This window comes from Syngnathoides biaculeatus, chromosome 4 (assembly GCF_019802595.1).
Source record: "Syngnathoides biaculeatus isolate LvHL_M chromosome 4, ASM1980259v1, whole genome shotgun sequence".
NCBI lineage: Eukaryota > Metazoa > Chordata > Actinopteri > Syngnathiformes > Syngnathidae > Syngnathoides > Syngnathoides biaculeatus.
Genome location: NC_084643.1, coordinates 5646405 through 5665378, shown reverse-complemented (window position 1 = coordinate 5665378; position 18974 = coordinate 5646405). Strand labels below are relative to the sequence as shown.

The window sequence follows — 18974 nt, the reverse complement described above, 5'->3', positions numbered from 1 at the left end:
CAGCTAGCTCTTCGCTAAGCAAGAGACGAGGATGTGGAAGGCAGCTCGAGTGGAGCTCACTTGTAGGCATTCATTCCAGACAAGGGGCCTCCCTCCTCGCGCCAAAAGTCTGCCATTGCTTCACTCACGCTTTTATCTTGATATGAAGCATGCGCGCGGGGGGGGGGGGAAACGGTTATTACAATGTAATTCACTGTCGTCTTCGTAATTCAAGCAAGTCAATGCGGCAGGTAATGAGTCACAGTATGGCCACAACGTAAAGAGTCGTTTTGGAATAATAACGACCATTTCTGTGCGTTAGATGTTTTGTGTAGGCAATCTTGCAATAAAGTCCCTGTCTAATCCGGAATATTCCATCGTGCTTGTCCTTTTGGATCGTGATGGGACCTGAAAACGAGTCGCTAAACACGCACTGAAAAATATTCTTCAGAAATCCAATTCCGACCTAATTTGTACATTTAAAACATCCATCTATTTTCTGTGCCGCTTATCCTCACGAGGGTCACTGGAGTGCTGGAGCCTATCCCAGCTGTTGATATTTACTAGTTTTCCACCTTGTTAAATCCATCCACCCATTTTCTGTGCCGATTATCCTCACAAGGGTCGCTGGAGTGCTGGAGCCTATCCCAGCTGTCAACGGGCAGGAGGCGGAGTACACCCTGAACTGGTCGCCGGCCAATCGCAGGGAACATAGTCAGACTCACAATCACACCTATGGGCAATTTGGAGTGTCCAGTTGATGTTGCACGTTTTTGGGCGTGTGGGAGGAAACTGGAGTGCCCGGAGAAAAGCCACACAGGCACGGGGGAGAACATGCAAACTCTACACAGGCGGGGCCGGGATCGAACCCGGGACCTCAGAACTGTTTTCCGGCTGCTCCACCGTGCCGGCTCCAAATTATTTATGTGATGTTCAAATTTCTCAAGATGTTTATTTTTAATATAGCTGGAATCTAATATAGAGGACATTTTTTTCACGCTGTGTCATAAATCTATAGGTTTCAGTTTTTTTTAATTGAACTATTGAAAAAAATGACAAATTGTAAAATGTTTCCCTGCTAAAAATATTTCTGTAGAAATTCTACAGAACAATAGAATTTCGATGGAAATTCTACAGGACTCGGGTACTAAAGTTCTGTAGGTCTTTGGAAATTCTTTAGAAATGTTCTGTAGAATTTTTTTTTAGCAGTCAATGCCACCGACGTATAGTGACGTCATAATACTGTAATTAGATGCTCTCCTTCTACTAGATGGCAGAGGTCAGGTACAAGATGGATCCACTTTTGTAAAAAAAAATGTTTTTGTTTTAAGAGTTGTTCAATATGCGCTTTAGCTCAATAAAGGTTGTGAAAGGCCAGGACGGCGTGCGCGCGCGCGCGTGCGTGCTTGCGCTTGACCTACTTGGGCAGCGTCAACAGGCGACAGATAACAAACATTCCGCACACTTGCTCGTCATAAATTTAACAAACAAACAAAAAAATAATAATAATGCCCATTTGCAACCGTTTCCAAGGTCAGTGGACGCGAAAGATGGCGCAGTTTAATCGAACTTTTTTTTTTTTTTTTAATGTGGTAAAGTTCCTCTTCTGTGCAGGCCAAAAAAAAAAAAAAAAAAAAAAAAAAAGAAGGAGGCGGAGGCGGAGGATCACATCCGGGGTTGGTTTTATTCTAATAACAAAAACGTCCAACCCGGAAAGAAGACGAAGAAGACGAAGACGGTTCTGTTAACCGCTCGCAAGGACAATAGCAATCGTAATTATCATTTTAATGAGAAAAGGCAGGGCGGGAAATTGGGAGTGGGGGGAGCGGTGGGTGCACGCTGGACGTGCCTGAAAAAGTTTTTAATTTTTTTTTTAATTAATTTATTTTTTTTTGCAACAATTGAGTTGAGGCTTCCGTCATGCTGCTCCGCTGTCACAAGCGTGCTTGGTAGCGAGCGGTTCTGGTCGCTGGTCGTGTTGGGAACGAGACTCGGCGAGGCGGGTGAGTCCACGCAGCTGCAGAAACAAAACAAAAAAACAAACAAACAAACAAAACAAACTTGTTGACACGTAACGATGTCAGGTGCCGCTGAGGAACAAGTCTGGGTGGTCGTCATCATCATCATCGCCGCCGTCGTCACGTTATGCACGCACGCGCCAAGATGGGCCGACTCGTACTTCCTGTTCGCACACAACTTGCTGATCGTCACTTTTAGTGCCGATCGAACTTCGTGCATGAAAATCGAGTTAGGGACGAGTCAGAACCCGACGATTATTCATTGATCTCATGGTTATAGTCATTATTTAGAACGCATCTGCTCATCAATAAGTGAAGCAGTCGATACTCTTGCTAGTCCTTTTTTTTTTTTAATTTATTTTTTTTTTATGTTGGACACTGTCATGGGAGCACATTTTTCAGTCATACACAACAAGGTCCACAAAGGCACGATTGTGTGAGTTTGGCTCCACTTGCTCATGTTGGACTTCATTCTTATATCTAATATAATCCCCGCCCAAATATATATATATATAATATATATATATATATATATATATATATAATATATATATATATATATATAAATTCTACAGAAATCTATCAATTTGTATAGAACAACTTGTTCTATAGAACTGTGGCTGTGATTTTGTATAGAATTTCCACAGAACAATAGAAATTCTATAGAACTTCCTAAAGTTCTATAGTTTTTTAGAAATTATTTTGAAATATTCTATTGACATTTTTTTTTTAGCAGGGATATCGTTTATTATTTCTTTATAGAACACTTCATACCACTCAAAGTGCTTCACATCAAAGATAGCAAATATGTCCCACCTGCCCTTCTCCAGACAATATTTCCCGTGAGCAAAAAAAAAAAAAAAAAAGCATAGTCTGAAAAAGATAATTAAAATAAATGAGATGGGCGATGAAATATTAGTCACTGATTGTGTAGTGGTACACACGCCTGCCTGCCTTTGGTGCGGTGCAGCGTGGGATGGATTCCCGCTCAGTGACGGTGTCGATATCCGCCCTGCGACTGACTGGCGACCAGTTCAGGGTGTAGTCCGGCCTTTCGCTCGAAGCTAACTGGGGTAGGCTCCAGCTCTTTCGTGACCCTTGTGAGGATAAGCGGGTTGGATAATGGATGGATTATGAAAAGTAACTATACCACCACCTCTTTGGCCCCTGTCACAACTGACGGAGATACAATTTTGGCACATTACCCTTGTGAGGATAAGCGGCTTGGACCATGACATGACATGAGATGGCCGGTGAAACTGATTGACTTTGTGGTATATTAAAATACTGGAGTTTTGTTAAAAAAAGATAACATCTTGTCTAGCCATCTTGTATCGGGACCTGAGGCATTATTTGGCAACTTTTTCATCCGGAGTACGAGTCCGTACATCTGCTCGCCGATACCAAGTACAGATATTTGATATAATGCCGTTATGGCTTTCAGCTGTGATGAAAATGTTTTGCTAGGTAAGTTTCTTTCAGCTTGTCCCGTCTCGGATGAACGCTCATATCTGTTTGCCAGAGTTTTTTTTGCCCTTCCAGACGCAACCCCTCTCGGGGAGTGGAGGCCCCGGTGGGATCCGAACTCACAACCCCCGGTTTACCGAAAATGTTTGACTATCGTGGTGTGTTGCTTGAAAACACAAAGTTTTGTCGAACACGGCGTCAATTTCACTCGAGTAGAACACTGACAGTGACAACTTACTCATTGCTCTTCTTCTTTTCCTTTCGGCTTGTCCCGTTACTGAATGGACTAAATGTAGCCTGGCACACATGGGATTCTGTTGTGTGGTGTCGTAGTCCGAACACTAGGTGGTGCTGTGTAAAATCAGTCAGCACGTTAGTTGAGAGATGAAGATGAACATGGGGGAGGGGATGTCATATAGGATGCCATGTTGCCTTGTGTGTGTTTTTGTGTGGGTGCTTGCGGACGGGTAATTGGGAATTCGCCCCTCGCTTCTCGCCCAAGTGACCTTTAACCTCTGCTCTTCGAGAGTAAGGAATGGACAAACGTTCCGAAAGACGAGTGACAAAATCTGCGTTTCAAACCAATTTGGTCTCCGATATATTTGTCTGAAAAGCAATTAGTCAGTTATTAAAATGGAGGACGGTACGGTGGCTCAGCTGGCAAAGCGTTGGCCTCACAGTTCTGAGGTCCCGGGTTCAATCTCGAACCCACCCGTGTGGCGTTTGCATGTCCTCCCCGTGACCTACGTGGGTTTTCTCCAGGCACTCCGGTTTCCTGAAACATCCCAAAAAACATGCAACATTAATTGGACACTCTAAATTGCCCGTAGGTGTGATTGTGAGTGCGGCTGTTTGTCTCTATGTGCTCCGCGATTGGCTGGCAAGCAGTTCAGGGTGTGCCCCGCCTCCTACCCGTTGACAGCTGGGATAGGCTCCAGCGCTCCCCGCGACCCTTGTGAGGATAAGCTGCAAAGAACATGGATGGATGGATAAAATGGCTGATAACGTTTTTACTGCTACTTTAGCTGACAAACGCACTAATCAATTGTACCTTAATGCTTGTGCTTTAAGCGTTTTTTTTTTTTTTTTTTTTAAATGATGACGGTAAGTTGCATTTGATGACATTTCATCTGTGCCACCGTTGCATCACTTTTGGGCCTTCCTGTCGTTATTCCGATTAGTCCCAGCCCTTCGACGAGGTCACATGTGCTTCCAGTCAGAAGTTTGAACCGAATCTTTGGCGAGCTCGAGCGAGTCCTTCGATAAACCCGACGCTTGCGGCTATTATCACTGTTTGGATGAAATATACGCGTGTCATTCCCCCGCGTGGACCGAAAATGCCGCAACCTCGTCCCCCCCCCAGTGGAACCAGATGTTTTATGATCCCCAAAGCTCGTCGCGTGTGCTTGTGTGGCGTGCCCGCGGGCCGCTGTCCTTGTGCGTACGAGTACTGCAAAGCCACGCTGAGTTTCTCGTCTGTTCGCGTGTCATCTGAGAAGCATCGAAGCCGCATTTCCATTATTTAAAAGCTATTTATACGAGAGTTCCACTTGGCCGGGGGGTTGCGCGTTTGAATTTTTACTTTGGTGTCTCGTTCTTTGAGAGCGCTCGTTGGGCCCCGACTTAAGGTTGAATTTAATTACGTGTGACACGGGAGCTGCGTTCCAAATTCTGTCTTAAAGTTTGACATTTTAAGAGGGATGAATTTAGCTGGTAAAGCGTTGGCCTCACAGTTCTGAGGACCCGGGTTTGATCCCGGAACTGCCTGTGTGGAGTTTGCATGTTCTCCCCATGCCTGGGTGGCTTTTCTCCGGGCACTCCGGTTTCCTCCCACATCCCAAAAACATGCAACATTAATTGCTCCTAGGTGTGATTGTGAGTGCGGCTGTTTGTCTCGATGTGGCCCGCGATTGGCTGGCGACCAGTTCAGGGTGTACCCCGCCTCCTCCCCGTTGACAGCTGGGATAGGCTCCGGCACGCCCCGTGACCCTCGTGAGGATAAGCGGCGGAGAAAATGGATGGATGGATTTCGATTGGTGTGACTGCATCATATTGAGATAACCACCACGTACCCCGCTGGATGTACAAACTGGATTTTGTTTTACACAGCTTTAGGCCGTGTACGTGACGGGAAACGGGTATTTATTAAAAGTAGATTAATTTTTTTTCTGGATTCAGGCATGTAAATGAAGTGAAATTGATCGCTATTTGGTGCTGATACAAGTTAAGCCAACTCTAGTTTGCGCTGCATGACACCGAGCACTGTTTCTAATACTTTGGCCATCTAATGTGTCTTAATACAAAATCTACAAAGTTTGTATGATTATGCGAAGTCAGTTTTTCATTACATTTTTTTGTTGCATTTCTAAATACCGTAATTCCCGGCCGACAGAGCACACCTGGTTATAAGCCTCGGTACACAGAGTTTCACGCAAGCGAGGGCGCTAGCGTTAAACTCTTTCTGTGTACCGAGGCTTATAACCAGGTGCGCCAATGCTAGCGCAGTGCTAACGCTAGCGCCTCTCTAATGCTAGGGCCCCCGCTAATGTTCGCATGGCGCTAACGCTAGCACCGCGCTAACGTTAGCAGCCGGCAAGCGCCAGTGCTGCATTAACACCGCATAGACCGCAGGGTTGAAAGCGTGTGGAAAAAAGTCGCGGCTTGTAGGCCGGAAATTATGGTATATAGGATATAGTATACTACTACAACTACCAATAAGCCAAGATCAATCAAATTTTGGTGTATTAGTAAAGGTACACCTGTTTTTGTGTTGTGAGAATTAAACTAATCGGTGGCCAAGTTCCCCACAGTACATCATCTGCAAAGTATTCAGAAGTCTTTCCGTTCTTTTGGTTTCATCTGTTTGGGCGCAAAATGTCAGCGTCTAATTTCTCATTTTGGTTTACACTGACGCAGCGGGAACGTTGGACTGAGTGGAGGAACTTAAGGAGGATGACGGCACGAGTCAAGAATCAACTCCTGCCGCTCATCTGACTCGCTCAAATCGTGCGATCGCGGATGCTCGCGTGCGCGCGTCGGCCCGTGGGAACGCACGACATTGACGCCGTAGCGCTCAACACCTTCGGCGTACCGACTGATTCGCACGCACGGCGTGAATCCACTTTGGCGTCTTTGCCCACCCCGCACCCACCATCGCCGGCGCCGCCGCCGCCACCTTCGCGGTCACCGCCAGCTTGGTGTCTGGCCAGTGGAAATGTGTGCAGATCTTGAGCGCAGTCTGTAATTTTTGGCTTTGATGGAGGGCCCCGGCTCGGCCTGAAGCTTTAGCCGCTGCTCAGCCTCATGAAAAACTGCTGAGTGCGACATGCTCTCTCTCTCGCTTCCTGTGCGTGTGCGTGCATGCGTTTGTGCATTAAAGATGGCCTCGCTTTTTATACGCGCGTTTCCTCCAGATCTTCTTCTTTACACGCATCCCGGTTGAACGTGCGCGTGTTTGCGTGCGTCGCAGTGATATGAGCAGCATGCCGTACGAGGACCGTCTGAACCGCGTGTGTGGCTTCCTGGATATCGAAGAGAAAGAGAACAGCTGCCGTTTCCAGAGGCGCTACTTCATCCTGGACACCAAGAGGAACGTTCTCCTGTGGTACATGGACAACCCTCTGGTGTGTGGTGCAAAATGAGCCCCAAAATGACCTCGGACTGCGCTTCTATGACACAAATGTGTTTGTGTGTGTTTGTCATGCAGAACCTGCCCAGTGGAGCGAGCTTTGTCGGCAGCCTGAAACTAACCTACATCTCCAAGGTAACCCCGCGTGTGGTGTATACAAATACGCTTGCTAGTCACGAAAGTAGGCACACCTGCACAATGAGTTCCAGTACGATAGTGGTAACAAAGGTTCTGCCCGAACGGTGTATAATGGCAACCAAAAACCGGGACTCACTAGATTTGTACTTGCTCGCATATCTGCTTTTGCAAGCGGAGCAGTACGTGAGAGTTTAAATTGCCGTAATTCCCGGCCTTCAGAGTACACCTGATTACAAGCCTCACCGAGTACATTTGTAAAGGAAATACCATTTGGTACATACAGCCGCAGCTGTGTACAAGCCGCAAGTGCCCACATTGAAACATTAAGTATTTACAAAGGAGGACTGTACACAGAAAGCATTTAACGCTAGCGCAGCACTAGCCCGACGCTAACGCTACCTTGGGGCTGACAGGGCCGGTAAAAATCACTGAGACACGCCAGTAACAGCAGCAACATGCTAGCACAGTGCTAACGCTAGCGCCACGCTAACAGGGGTGGTTCAAATAAAACTTACCGGTAAATATCACTGAGACACACCAGTAACACAGCAGGATCACGCTAGCACAGCGCTAACAGGGCAGGTAAATGTCACTTTCTCGGCACATATATTCCATCGGTCACATTCTTACCTTTCCTGCTCAAGTAACCCTTGCAGCCGTTGGAAGAAATGTAGAAATTTGTAAAGAAAATACTATTTGGTACTGTACATACATACGTTGCAGCTTTGTAAAACCCGCCAGTGCCCACATTGAAAGCCACATTGAAACACGAGATATTTACAAAGAAAGATGGTACACAGAAGAGCTGCTCTAACACTAACAGGGTTGGTTAAAATAAAAATTACCAGTAAATATCACCGGCACGCGAGTAACACAGCAGCAACACGCTAGCACAGCGCTACCAGGACCGGTAAAAGTCACTTCCTCAGCACATATATTCCACCAGTAAGAACCTTTTCCGCTCGAGTGCCCCCTTGCGGCCGTTTAAAAAAAAAAAAAAAAATGCACAAATTGGGCGCATCACCGCATAAACCGCAGGTTTGAAAGCGTGTGGAAAAAAGTTGCGGCTTGTCGGCCGGAAATTATGGTAATGTGCCAAAATTGTTAGTTAATCGCAGGCGTGTGTACCACTACACAAGCTACAAGCTTTATTTTGCTCAGGAACAGGAGTTCAGAAGCCGGTCCACAAACTGGCTCCAAACTATTTCCGTGTGTGAATTCATTGAGGTTTTGCCGACTGCGGAGACACGCAGTGAAGGTTTTCCTTCTAGTTTTTAATCTCGGTTTGAGGACAGAAAGTTTTGCTGCCCTTGAGTACTGGCCGTCTCCGAAGAAACCTCATGAAGGGGGCAGCCTCGGTGCAGTCCCGCAGATAAACAACGCAGTCGAGCCAGGCCTCGCGTGCAGAGTCGAGCTGCAGCGGGGGTTGCTGACGAATTCCAGATGCGCAGATAATCGCTTCTGCTCCCCCCCGGTGCTGACATCTTCTCTTTGGACAGTCAAAGGCAGAGATATGACCTCCTAACTCCGGAATCACATATTATTTTTTGAAAAAAAAAAAAAAAAGGGGGGGGGGAATAATGGGCGGCACTGTGGAGCAGCTGGAAAGCATTGGCCTCACAGTTCTGAGGTCCCGGGTTCAATTCCAGCCCTCCCTGTGTGGAGTTTGCATGTTCTCCCCGTGCCTGCGTGGCTTTTCTCCGGGGGGGGCACTCCGGCTTCCTCCCACATCCCAAAAACATGCAACATTAATCGGACACTTTAAATTGCCCCCAGGTGTGATTGTGAGTGTGGTTGTTTGTCTCTATGTGCCCTGCGATTGGCTGGCGACCAGTTCAGGGTGTAACCCCGCCTCCTGCCCTTTGACAGCTGGGATAGGCTCCGCCACTCCCCGCGATCCTAGTAAGGATAAGCGGCAAAGAAAATGGATGGATGGGTGGAGAATAATGCTGCAAACTGTGGATCTGATTTCAAGTAAATTCATTTACTTATTAATTTCCCTTTGAGTTTATACGCGTTTATTATTATATTGACTATATCAAAGCTACAACAATAAATCTGTAGCGCTACTGTGCATTCTGCATCTTTCTCTTTTGCATGTTGCACAAGCTCATTAAAAGTTTTATAGGTGAGCAGGCCATAAAAAAAGTTTTGGAACCTCTGGTCAAGAATTTCACATTTGTAATTCCAAAAGGTAGGCAGCACGTTGGAGGAACTGGTTAGACCGTTGGCTTCACAGTTCTGAGGACCGGGGTTCCATTCTCGGCCCCGCCTGTGTGGCGTTTGCATGTTCTCCCCGTGCCTGCGTGGGTGGGTTTCCTCTGGGCACTCCGGTTTCCTCCCACATCCCCAAAAATAACCTGCATTCATTGGATACCCTAAATTGCCCGTAGGTGTGAGCCCAAATGCTTGTTTCTATGGCGACCAGTTCAGGGTGTACCCTGCCTCCGGTCCTACGTTAGACGGGATAGTCCGGCACTGCCGCCACCCTTGTGAGGATAAGCGGCTTAGATAATGGATGGATAGGGGGAAAAAAAAAGTTTGCATTAGTGTGTAATGATAATACCACTTTTTTTTTATAGGCACTTTTCCTAAATCCCAAAATCACTTTAGAGAGAGTAAAAGAGAAAATCGAATCTGTAAATATATCCATTCCTGCCCCCCCCCAAAAAAAAAAAAAAAAAAAAACAAGTCATGCATGCCTTTGACGTTCAGTCTGGTCTGCCGTCAGGTGAACGAAGCGACAGGGAAGCAGAAGCCCAAGACAGAGTTCTGCTTTGGTGAGTCTTCGGGGAGACGCTGAGTCACAGTCACACACTGTCAAAAAAAACAAAAAACAAAAATGTATTTATGCTTGTGCTAAACTGAGATAAAACGGTGATTGTGGGGAGGGAGGTATGGAAGTGCGATATTTCATTTCTTTTTTTTTTTTTTTTTTTTTTTTCCTTTCTTCCCCACAGTCATCAACGCAGTGTCCCGAAGGTACTTCCTCCAAGCCAACGACGTGACTGACATGCGGGACTGGGTCACTGCTCTCAACCAGGCCAGCAAGATAACTGTGAGTCCAACACACACACACACACACACACAATACATAATTCATTTTTCTTACAAGAGCCTCACAGTTTATTCCAGTGATCGTCTTCAGATTTCGGGAATTTGTCCAATTTGTTAAGAACACCTCACAATTTTCAACTAACCTTACCTTTGCACAGATTATATAATAAATCATTGTAGCGTGACGCAGTTTCTAGTTGTAGAATTAAAACGCTTTCAACCCTGCGAATTATGCGGTGATGCGGCTAATTTGTGCACTTTTTCTAACGGCCGCAAGTGGAAAAGGTGTAATATATGTGCCGAGGAAGTGACTTTTACTGATATGTTTTGTTTTTTTTTACCCGGCCCTGTTAGCGCCGCCTTAGCACTGCGCTAGCGTGTTTCTGATGTGTTACTGCTGCGTCTCATTGATTTAGGGATTTTTTTTTTTTTTTTACCGGCTCTATTAGTGCTGCGTTAGCGCTGCGCTAGCTTGTGGCTGCTGTGTTACTGCCGGGTCTCGGTAATATTTACCAGTGTTATTTTTTAACCGGCCCTGATAGCGGCGCATTATTGATGCGCCAGCGTGTTGCTGGTGTGTTACTGCTGGGTCTCAGTGATTTTTACTGGTATGTTTTTTTTTTTTTTTTTTTGAACCAGCCCTGTTCGCGCTGCCTTAGCATCGCGCTAGCGTGTTTCTGTTGTGTTACTGTCGCGTCTCAAGGATTTAGTAATGTTTTTTGTTTTTTTTTTTTTTTTTGAACCAGCCCTGTTCGCGCTGCCTTAGCATCGCGCTAGCGTGTTTCTGTTGTGTTACTGTCGCGTCTCAAGGATTTAGTAATGTTTTTTGTTTTTTTTAACCGGCTCTGTTAGTGCTGCGCTAGCATTAGCGCTGCGCTAGCGTGTGGTTGCTGTGCTACTGCCGCGTCTCAGTGATTTAGGTTTTTTTTTTTTTTCTTTAACCAGCACTGTTAGTGGTGCACAAGTGTCAGCGCCGCGCTAGTGTGTTGCTGGTGTGTTACTGCCGGGTGTCAGTGATTTTTAACGGTATGTTTGTTTTTTTAACCGGCCCTGTTAGCACCGCACTAGCGTGTGTCTGCTGTGTTCCTGCCACGTCTCAGTGATTTAGCTATGTTTTTTTTTTTTTTTAACCGGCTGCTAGTGCTGTCCTACCGCTGCTGCTGTGTTTTTTTTTTTTTTGTTTTGTTTTTAAAGCGGTCTGTTTTTTTCTATTTTTACCAGCCCTGTTCATGCTACCGTGTTAATGCTATGTTAAGCTAAGCTAAGGTATTAAAACTTTGAAAACTCTTTCTGTGTACCGTCTTTCTTTGTAAATATCTCGTGTTCCAATGTGGATTTCAATATGGGCACTGGCGGGTTTCACAAGGTGCGGCGTATGTATGTACCAAATGGTATTTCCTTTACAAATGCACTGGGTGAGGCTTATAATCCGTTGCGCTCTGTAGGACGGAAATTACGGTAATTTGTGCAACATTTTCATGATTTTGACGCCTGCTCTTTTCCACCTGAAATTTTTTTCTTGATTTTTCCGACTTCAGATGCTCCACGACGCTCGACTTCGGCTTCAGTGTAAACAATTAGAAATCGCACTTGTCATAAGCATGTCCTGCGTGTGTTTGTGCGTGAGTGCAAATTTTTATCGTTTGCTGACAGGTTCCTAAGTCTGGTCCCGCGCCGCCGAGATCTGACGTGGCCGCGGTTATCAGCGACGTTTACGGAGGTGGCAAGCAGCAGGCGTACAAGACGGAGATCCACGGGGGCGTGGTGGTGCACACCCCCATCCAGGTATAGCGGCACAATGTCGGCAAATGTGACACGGTCTCTCCAAAAATATGTATGCATTTGGTGTTTTGTGAGGCAATCATCGGTATAACAACACGATCGTAACCTTGCAGAACGAGGGCATCAAACCTGGCGTGCTCCGGTTCGGTTACTGTGTCAAACAAGGCGATCTGGTGAGTAACGCGGCTGCTTCGGAAGCGTGACGTTTTAACGCAGTCGCCGCACGGGGAGCTGAAATGTCGCGTGGTGTCGGTTTCAGAGAAAAAGCTGGAAGAGACGCTTTTTCACCCTGGACAACAACGCGGTCAGCTACTACAAATCCGAGACGGTGAGGAGGCGCCTCTGGCGGATTTTCGTCGGCGGTCTGCCCGTCGTTCCGCTTAACTGTGTTGTTTGTGTGCGGATCAGGACAAAGAGCCTCTGCGAGCCATTCCACTCCGGGACATTCAGAAAGTCCACGAATGTCTGGTCAAGTCGGGGTGAGTCAGCGTGACCGCGGAGGTCCGACTTGCTCTCTCGTACACTTGTAATTGATTATAAACACATGGCGGTGTGTGCTCTGCCAGATGTCATCTCAACAAATGTTTGGACTGTTTTTGGTGCCTAGTCTCATACTTTTCTGATCCAACGTTGTGAATCCCACTCCTTAGAAATGTTTATGAGAACAATTATATGAATACGGAATGCTTTTTAATGCCCTTTCGCAATTTGTTTCCATCAGTGATCTCCTGCAGCGAGACAACCTATTTGCGATCATCACCGGATCCCGGACCTTCTACATCCAGGTGGACCTCGGATCTCCTTTCAATCAAATCGTCAGGGTGATGTTTTTTTTTTCCCCGCGCCGAGAAGTTATTGCGACGCACCCGGCAGGTGCGCGGCGGCCGTTTTCTTGAAACGCTTCGCTGCTTAAGTGTAGCATAAACTTGTTTTCCCCACGCTGTAAAGTTTGTTTTTTTCCGTGAAGCGATCGGCGGCCATCTGTTACCATAACAACAACAACATCCTGTTGATTCCTTCCCTCGGGAGGACAGCTGAGAGAAATGGCAAGCAAATGCACGTTTTGTTTTGGCGCTTGAAAAAGTGAACAGAGAACCTTGTTTACAGCAATAAAGCGAATAGAATTTTTTTTTTTTACGATGACTCGGATTACAGTGCAATCTACAGTGAAGAAAATAAGTATTTGAACAGCCTGCTATATTGCAAGTTCTGTTACTTAGAAATCATGGAGGGGTCTGAAATTTTCATCGTAGGTGCATGTCCACCCTGAGAGAGATCATCTAAAAAGAAAAATCAAAAAATCACAATGTATGATTTTTGTTTCAAGCTTTATTTGCAGCTGCAAATAAGTATTTGAACACCTGTCTGTCGGCTAGAATTCTGACCTCCACCTCATAAACTCAGTAAGACTCAAACTTGTAACATGGCCAAGACCAAAGAGCTGTCCAAAGTTGCCAGAGACAAAATTGTACAACTCCACACGGCTGGAGAGGGCGACGGAGAAATTGCCAAGCAGCTTGGTGGAAAAAGGTTCACTGTTCGAGCAATCAGTAGAAAAAATGGAAGAAGCGAAACATGACGGTCAATCTCAATTGGAGTGGAGCCCCGTGCAAGACATCACCTCGTGGGGTCTCGTTGATCCTTAGAAAGGTGAGGGATCAACCCAGGACGACACGACAGGACTTGGTCAATGACCTGAAAAGAGCTGGGACCACCGTTTCCGAGGTGACTGTTGGTAGTACACTAAGACGTCATGGTTTGAAATCATGCATGGCACGGAAAGTTTCCCGACTATATGTCAAAGCTCGTCTTAAGTTTGCCACTGACCATTTGGATGATACAGAGGAGTCATGGGAGAAAGTTTTGTGGTCAGATGAGACCAAAATGGAACTTTTTGGTCATAATTCCACTAACCGTGTTTGGAGGAAGACGAATGATGAGTTCCATCCCAAGAACACCATCCCTACTGTGAAGCATGGGGGTGGTAGCATCATGCTTTGGGGGTGTTTTTCTGCACGTGGGACAGGACCACCGCACTGTATTCAGGAGAGGATTACCGCGACCATGCATTGTGAGATTTTGGGGGACAACCTCTTACCCTCAGTCAGAGCATTGAAGATGGGTCACGGCTGGGTCTTTCAACATGACAATGACCCGAAACACACAGCCAGGAAAACCAAGGACTGGCTCCGTAAGAAGCACATCAAGGTTCTGGTGTGGCCTAGCCAGTCTCTACATCTAAACCCAATAGAAAATCTTTGGAGGGAGCTGAAACTCTGTGTTTCTCAGCACCAGCCCAGAAACCCGTCTGATCTAGAGGAGATCTGTGTGGAGGGGTGGTCCAAAATCCCTCCTGCAGTGTGTGCAAAACTGGTGAACAACTACAGGAAACCTTTGACCTCTGTAATTGCAAACAAAGGCTACTGTAGCAAATATTAACATTGGTTTTCTCAGGTGTTCAAATACTTATTTGCAGCTGTATCACACAAATAAATCATTTAAAAAAAAAAATCATACATGATGATTTCTGGAAATTTCTTTTTAGAAGATCTCTCTCAGAGCGGACATGCACCTACGATGAAAATTTCAGACCCCTCCATGATTTCTAAGTGGGAGAACTTGCAATATAGCATAGTGTTCAAATACTTATTTTCTTCACTGTACCTTTATTCATGCCGGTATCTCCCCTCGTCCTTGTAGTCAGAGTTTGGAGGAAGCAAAGTAGTTTCAGCCACTGCGTTGGCGGTGGTCTCGCGAAAGTACGTCAAGTACATCGCGTGTCGGCAGCTCTTTGAACTTTCGTTACTTCTGATGTGGTGTTTGCGAAACGATGCGATGTGCCACCACTTTTGTTCACAGACAGACTCCCCGGAAGACATGCACGGCTGGATCAGGGACATTGACGTGAAGATTCAGGACTTCAGAGGCCCCCCCAAGGTAACGTAGGCACGTGGAGACAAACAGCCGCACTCGCAATCACACCGACGGGGTAATTTACTGTCCAATTAATGTTGCGTGTTTTTTGGGATGTGGGAGGAAACCGGAGTGCCCGGAGAAAACCCACGCAGGCACGGGGAGAACATGCAACCTCCACACAGCCGGGGCCGGGATAGAACCCGGGTCCTCAGAACTGTGCTCCACCGTGCCGCCGATGGCAACACCCCACGAGTTTTATTTGCAGTGCAAATCTGGATAAAAACGATTGATGGATGCAAGCGCTCGTCCTCTTTGCGTGGGTTTTCTCCAGCATGTCAGGTTGATAGAAAACTAAAATTCTCCCATCGGTGTGAACTTTTTCCTTACGCTTGGCCGGCCGCCGGTCCAGCGTGCACCCTGGTCAGCTGAATGATGGCAAGCGGTGTAGAATGTGGAGTTCACCTTGTGGATCGAGTTTTAATAACAAGATTTCATCTTGCGCAAAAATTCTATCTATCTACAAACCTACCAACCGTAATTACTGGCCTACAGCGCTAGCGTTAGCAAGCGTGGCGCTAATGCTACAGCTAGCGTAAAAAAAGAAACCCTTACCGGTAAAAATCACTGCGAGTACCACAGCAGCAACACGCTAGCACAGTGCTGACGCTAGCGCAGCACTAACATGGACGGTAAAAGTCACTTCCTTGGCACGTATATTCCCGTCTCAAACTCTTACCTTTTGCGCTCGAGTGCCCCCTTGCAGCCGATAGAGAAAAATGCACAAATTACCCGCATCGCCGCATAAACCGCAGGGTTGAAAGCGTGTGAAAATAGTCGCGGAAATTACAGTATCTATCTATCTATCTGTCTATCTATCTATCTATCTAGTCCATCCCTCTTACCCCGTCATTTGTCCATTCCAGGGACCTCCGTTCAAAAGAGCCGCTTCTGCCTATCGAAGTCACAACGCCTCGGCAAGCGGCGGCCACCGAGCCGCGCAGCCGCGCCCGACTCTGGTCAAGTCGTGCTCCGTGGCGCCGGGCTGGCAGCCGTGGACGCCCATCCCCGCGAACGAGCCCTCCATCTTAGACGGCGAGGACGACAGCGCGTTCAGCGCCGTCCCCACGTCGGCCTCGCTCTCGTCCTCCCCCAACTCTTCGTCCACGTCCTCCTCCTCTAACTCCCTGTCGATCCCGGCCCCCTGCCCCGGCGCGCCCAGTGGCATCGGCCTGGGCCTCCTCGCGGCGTCCGGAGACGCGGCGTGCGGCCGTCGGCGGCACCGCTCGCAGCCGCAGTCCCGCACGGGCTCCGTGTTCCCCTTCCTGGATGACGACAGCATCCGCACCACTGACGTCTAAAAGGTTCCGTGCGGTTCCGGGATGCTTCTCGTGACCTGCTTTGACGTGAACGCGACCGGTCATTGAAGTGTTCCCCGCTGATCAGGTGACCCTGCGTCAATGTCATGACTGAAGTTGCGCTGCACACGTTATGGGGAACAATAGTGTAGTTTATAAAAGGGCTGGTAAAAAAACAAACAAACAAAAAAAAAATAGGATGAAGCATTTTGTTGTCGATGTTTTGTGCAGCTTCCTCTAAAAACTTGAATTATAACGTTGAGTTGTTCTTGCAGGGCTACAAACGACGATGGCACATGCTTTTAACCCTTTGCACTTGTCTTCGGTGAGACGCGTTCTCGGCACAAAAATAACATGCTACAAGTTCTCAGGCGTGGACTTTCTTGTTTCTTTTTAATTGATTAAGCGCTGGCGGCACGGTGCCTCAGCTGGTAAAGCGTCGGCCTCGCATTTCTGACGACCCGCGTTCGATCCTGTGTGGAGTTTGCATGTTCTCGCCGTGCCTTCGTGGGTTTTCTCCGGGCACGCCGGTTTCCTCCCCCATCCCAAAAACATGCAACATTAATCGGACACTCTAAATTGCCCATAGGTGTGATTGTGAGTCTGACTATGTGCCCTGCGACTGGCCGGCGACCAGTTCAGGGTGTACCCCGCCTCCTGCTCGTTGACAGCTGGGATAGGCTCCAGCACTCCGGCGACCCTTGTGAGGATAAGCGGCACAGAAAATGGATGGATGGATGGATTTAACAAGGTGGAAAACTAAAAAACTGCATGTCCTCCCCGTGCCTGCGTGGCTTTTCTCCGGGGGGGCACTCCGGTTTCCTCCCACATCCCAAAAACATGCAACAAAAATTGGACACTCTAAATTGCCCGTAGGTGTGATTGTGAGTGCGGCTGTTTGACTCGATGTGCCCTGCGATTGGCTGGCGACCTGTTCAGGGTGTACCTCCTTCCCGTTGACAGCTGGGATAGGCTCCAGCGCTTCCCCGCGACCCTCGTGAGGATCAGCGGCAAAATATAATGAAAAGATGGATGTATTTCGATGTTCAACTATTCTTGACCAAAGCACGAGGCGGCCATTACGCCGTAGAAGAAGGCGGCACGTTGGCTCGTTCAGTCGAGCGACAGCGAATCAGAAACTCGTACGTCAAGATGTTGTTGTCACGCGATGTCGGCCTGTGAATTATCAAAACTATCGACTCAGACACATTACATTTTTTAACAAATGCGAAATTACGATATTTCTGTGAAAATTCCCACTCTGTCATGCCGTACATTTACTTTCCCGAAGATGCCGCCTCCTGCCCGTTGACAGCTGGGATAGGCTCCCCTCGTGAGGATAAGCAGCAAAAAAAAAAACGGATGGATGGATGGTTAAGCCCCCCGTTTTAGCATTCTTTGCGCGAGAGAGACGAGACACAAAGGTCATGCAGCAACCTTGATTAACACTCAGCGAGCGTTTCCTGACCACAAACGAAACGACTGAAAGTGTTCCGCCAACCTCACACTTGAAAAAAAATGAAAAGAAATCGAACCATCTGGGCGCAGTGCACAGGAAGCAACGATGCCATCGTAATAATAATAATAATAATAATAATAAGACAGCCAGCCGCCGTTTATGGTACTTGATGAAGAATACAGCAGCAGTTTTACAGCTGCGTAAATGTGATTTGTTTCCCCTCGGAGCATTACGGTGGTTCCACACGCTGCCACTTTTTGTGAGTTTATTAACAATTTTGCACTTACTTTATTTTTTACTATTTTTTTTTAAGCTTCACCACTTTCCCAACTTCCTCGAAGATGTCTCAACTACTTTGTGTTGTAACACCTGAGACTTCAACCCATGCTTGAATGCCGTGTTCACTCATATTGCCTTCCTTTTCTGTATAATAAACCCTATTTTTATTCGTCTTGTCATACACAATATTGTACATTTGGAATTTGTTAAAGCCATTTCAGTACCGCTTTTTGACCACCAGATGTCGGCCTGTTTCCAGCCTAGATTTAGTGACTGAATCCAAATGTAGGGACTTTTGACAGCCCACGTCCACAGCACGGATTTAAAAAAACAAACAAAAACAAAAAAAGACTGGATGGTTCATTGGCCACCAAAACTGAACTCGCTATCCGCCATCTTGATACTCCCAAAACAACCATGCCGACCTGTGCGACGACCGAGATGAGAAAACATCCCACAGGTAAGTTAGAAAGATTTATTTTGACACTGTTAAACTTTGTAAATGTTTTTTTTTTAATTTCTGATTAGCTTAATTCACTTGAACAGAGTTTTTTTTTACGATTGTTGTTCTTCACTGTTCGCTCTCTGCTTCACCTTTATAGGCCGATCGTTTTTCGCGTAAAAGTGATGTCAAATATTTTCCCAAACTTCATTAAGTGGATAAGCAAGAAAACACATTTTCTGCGATTTTTTTTTTTGATGAATTTCATAATACAGAACTCTGCAAATTGAATATGATTTTCAAATGCGAGGAAACAAGTTGAAATTTTCTGTCTGAAATCAGATGGCGCCAAGACAACGAACGAACAATGCGTTTAGCTAGTTTAATTTCCCATTGCGAGTCCTTATTTCCAAAAATATATCAAACTGATTGACTTAAAATGTAGTTTTTTTTA

General features: G+C 46.6%; 1 protein-coding gene across 1 annotated transcript; it reads left to right on the top strand.

Annotated features, from left to right (window-relative positions):
* Positions 1–1713: 1713 nt before the first annotated feature.
* On the top strand, positions 1714–17119 carry plekha2 (pleckstrin homology domain containing A2). Its single transcript, XM_061818461.1, has 12 exons — positions 1714–1982; positions 6934–7087; positions 7171–7227; positions 9962–10010; positions 10191–10288; positions 11941–12072; positions 12183–12242; positions 12329–12397; positions 12478–12548; positions 12791–12854; positions 14929–15006; positions 15909–17119. Exons 2-12 carry the CDS (start codon positions 6938–6940, stop codon positions 16341–16343), a joined length of 1263 nt encoding a protein of 420 aa, XP_061674445.1. The 5' UTR covers positions 1714–1982; positions 6934–6937; the 3' UTR covers positions 16344–17119.
* The last annotated feature ends 1855 nt before the right edge of the window (positions 17120–18974 follow it).